The sequence below is a fragment of the Sinocyclocheilus anshuiensis genome, unplaced genomic scaffold (assembly GCF_001515605.1).
Source record: "Sinocyclocheilus anshuiensis isolate Anshui unplaced genomic scaffold, SAMN03320099.WGS_v1.1 scaffold328, whole genome shotgun sequence".
Classification (NCBI taxonomy): domain Eukaryota; kingdom Metazoa; phylum Chordata; class Actinopteri; order Cypriniformes; family Cyprinidae; genus Sinocyclocheilus; species Sinocyclocheilus anshuiensis.
Window position 1 is genome coordinate 2,533,754 of NW_015558621.1, and position 3,593 is coordinate 2,537,346.

General features: G+C 32.1%; 1 protein-coding gene across 1 annotated transcript in view; it reads left to right on the forward strand.

Moving 5' to 3' along the window:
• LOC107680677 (beta-synuclein-like) overlaps nucleotides 1-3,593 on the forward strand; it is a 13,024-nt gene that overhangs the window by 5,501 nt on the left and 3,930 nt on the right. Inside the window, exons 4-5 of the mRNA XM_016476686.1 lie at nucleotides 886-1,004; nucleotides 2,846-2,932. Coding sequence (XP_016332172.1) covers nucleotides 886-1,004; nucleotides 2,846-2,932 — 206 coding nt within the window. The remainder of the gene's footprint in view (nucleotides 1-885; nucleotides 1,005-2,845; nucleotides 2,933-3,593) is intronic.

A 3,593-nucleotide genomic window follows, 5' to 3' on the forward strand; every position in this document is an offset into this window, starting at 1 on the left:
GAAATGAAAAATATAAAAAATCTTACACTTATTTTAGTTCAGCTAGTTTCCAAGGTGTCATTTCTATTTTATTTTATTTTAAAATTTAAGTACTACAGTAACAAAAACAGTAACTTTATTAAAAACAGATAAGAACTACATAGGCATATTTAAAACAAAAATTTTAAAAATTACAAAACACAACAAAATTACTAAAACTTTAATTACATTTTAAATGAAAACAGAAAATATTAAAAAAAACTAATTCAGAATTTTAACAAAAACTTTAATAGTATATTAATGTACAGTGTATACTGTATATAATGCATTATAAAGTGATTCCCAATTAATGCCTACTAATAGGTATGTTCTTGTAAATAATCAGGCAGTTATATTATACATTATATTAATATAAAACACATGATCAACAACCAATTTCATGAATAAAATTTGTATAATAATAATTATTATTATTATATCAGTGATTCAGATTTTTTATGAAACAATAGTTGTAAAAATCTATAATTATATTATTATATAATAATATAATACATGTTTATTTTTCATACACAGTATGTACATTTACAGCAAGTCTATGACCAAGGTTTAATCATAACTAAATTGATGACAGTATTTAATACAAATGGCCATTTACTGATGCAATCTAATCTGAGCCAGTTGATTTTGTCATAATAGTATCACCATAAACTGATGTTATTCAATAAAATAAAATCCAATAACAATGTGTTACACTGACATTGTTGCTGACAATAGCCTCAGATAATTTCCTTTTTATTTTCTTGTGTTGCCAAATAAATATGGAATTTCTGACTTAGAGAGATGTGTCTCTGTTGAAAATGGGTTGTGTCTGTGTTTAAAAACGTGCTGCGTTTTATCATTGGGCAGTGGCTGAGAAGACAAAGGAGCAGGCCTCTCAGCTGGGAGGAGCTGTGATGTCTGGAGCCGGAAACATCGCTGCTGCCACCGGCCTGGTGAAGAAGGACGAGTTCCCCAGTGACATGAATGTATGTTCTTTTAAATAACATTATATGTCAGTATTATTACATATTATTATATACCATTCCATGATTATTCTTTTAAAAAGTCAATTGTAAAAATGTGTAGTTTACTTAGTTTATTTATCTTTAATTTAGCTATTTTCATTTAGGTAGGAGCTATTTCTACCATCAAACCCTTAAAAAATTATTTTTGATATAATGTAGTCAGGTTGATTCAATCATAATATTTTTAGACTTGATATTTTAGGTTACCTGACAAAACATTTTTAACATTGAAAATTTGTCACATTTCTGATCAGTTTTACTTATTAATAGGATAGAAAATGTAATGAACACTACACTGTAAAAAAAAAAAAGATTCTTTGAAATTGTTCACAAAACAAAGATTATTGAAGTATGTTTTACACCAAAAAATTCCAGTCTTTCGACTTACAAATTTCATATTTAATTCAATGTTACTTGCTTTTCATTTGAGTGAAAATTGTTTAAACATTTTTTTTTTCAGTATAGTAGCTCAACATGCACATGACCATCAGACATGGATATGTATTATTCCATGAGAAATACACGATACTAGAAAAAATAATAAAGTCTCAGTGACTGGATGAATATCAGAAGGCTGTACACCTCATACACTCACCTTCACCTCATAACACATGCCACATAATGGAGGGCTGCTCATCCCACAGGGAATATTGTATCTTACTTTGTGCTTCTGTCCTCCTGAGCCCCCTCTGCACAGTTTAGCGGTTTTGAAACATGTGAAAGTGTGTGGGTGGTCAGTGCTAACTGGACTGTGCCATTTGTGTGTGTGTGTGTGTGTGTGTGTGTGTGTGTGTGTGTGTGTGTGTGTGTGTGTGTGTACTAGACTTGGAACAGTCTATAGTCTGATTGTGGGTCGTTCTCAGGAAACGTTTTCAGTGCCACTTGTGCTTTGTGTGTCTTACTACTGATCAAATTAACAAATACAGACTTTACTCACATTATTTGTGAGATTAAAACGTTTATCATGTAATTCAAAATAACTTTTCAACTAAAACATTTTATTTTTAAACAAAATTAATATATATGTTTTTCATCTGAATATAGCTATTACAATACATATTTAAATATAAATATAAATATTTAAAAATGATAATATTTAAAAGTATAGTATTTTTACTTTGTGTTTACTTTGAAAAAGTGTTTTATGCATTTATCACATAATGTGTTTATCTACATTATACTGAGAATATAATTTGTTTGACCAACTGGTTCAAACATAGATGTTTCTTTTTACTGTCTATGTAATTTTTTTTTATTATGAGGGTTCAGCAGTAATCTCTTTCAAATGGTATAAAACAAGTCTCCTAAAATGTTTTAGTATAAATGGCATTGTTTCCATGTAGCTTGATTGACATGAAGGGTTTGACAGGCTGTGTTGTGATATTAGGACTGTATATTGCTAGAATATGACCTAATTGACTATGATAGCTCAGTTTAAAAATAAACTTTCCAGTGACCCAGAACTGTAAAGAAAATCTATCTACTGTATGTAGGTAATGAGAGTCTCTCTCTCTTTCTCTCTCTCTGGCAAGACATAAAATGGAGTTTGATGAAACATTTATTAGGTACATATGAAGTTGTAGCATGCATACTAAAGCACATAAGCAGATGTACCACTGATATATTGTACATAGCATAAACGGCACAGAAAAGTGCTTATATTTAGTCTCTGTCTGTGATAGTGCTTTAAAAAGAAATCAATCATGCCAGTATAATTCAGTGTTTTAAATTGCCTTTGCATGACCAAATCTTTTGTTGTTGGATTTTGAAGACATGATGTGCCTTCACATGTGTGTTCACAGCCTGAGTTTGGTCAGGAAGCTACCGAGGAGCCAATGGGAGAAGGTCTCATGGACCCTGAGGGACAGACATATGATGACACTCAGCGGGTAAGAACATCAGCGCTCACAGGAGCACACAACTCTACCTGACACACACATCAGACATTGCCACAAGTCCAAGTCGAGTTTCAGATCCCATTTTTAATAGTTTTCTGGGTAACACTTTAGTACAGGGACCAATTCTCACTATTAACTAGTTACTTATGAGCATGCCTATTAATAACATATTGGCTATTCATTAGGACTTATAAAGCACATATTCTGCATGACCATATTCTACATCCCTAATCCTACCCAATACCTAAACTTAACAACTACCTTACTAACTATTAATAAGCAGCAAATTAGGAGTTTATTGAGTCAAAATTCTTAGTTAATGGTTTGTTAATAGTGAGAATTGGACCTTAAAGGGGTCCTATTATGCTCTTTTACAATGTCTTGAATTTGTGTTGGGGGTGTACTAGAACATGCTCTCATGCTTGGTGGTTCGAAAAACCCATTATTTTTTACATAATTTACATTATTACAATACCTTTCTCCCCAGTCTGGCACAAACGGCTCGATTAGTTCCGGGTTTGATGAAGGCCTGCCTTCCGAAAAGCGAAATGTGATGTGATTGGTTAGCTGTCTCAGTGTGTTGTGATTGGCGAACAGCTTAGACGGTGTTTCAGTACTGCCACGCCCCTTGCTCCATCTTTCAACAAAAGCT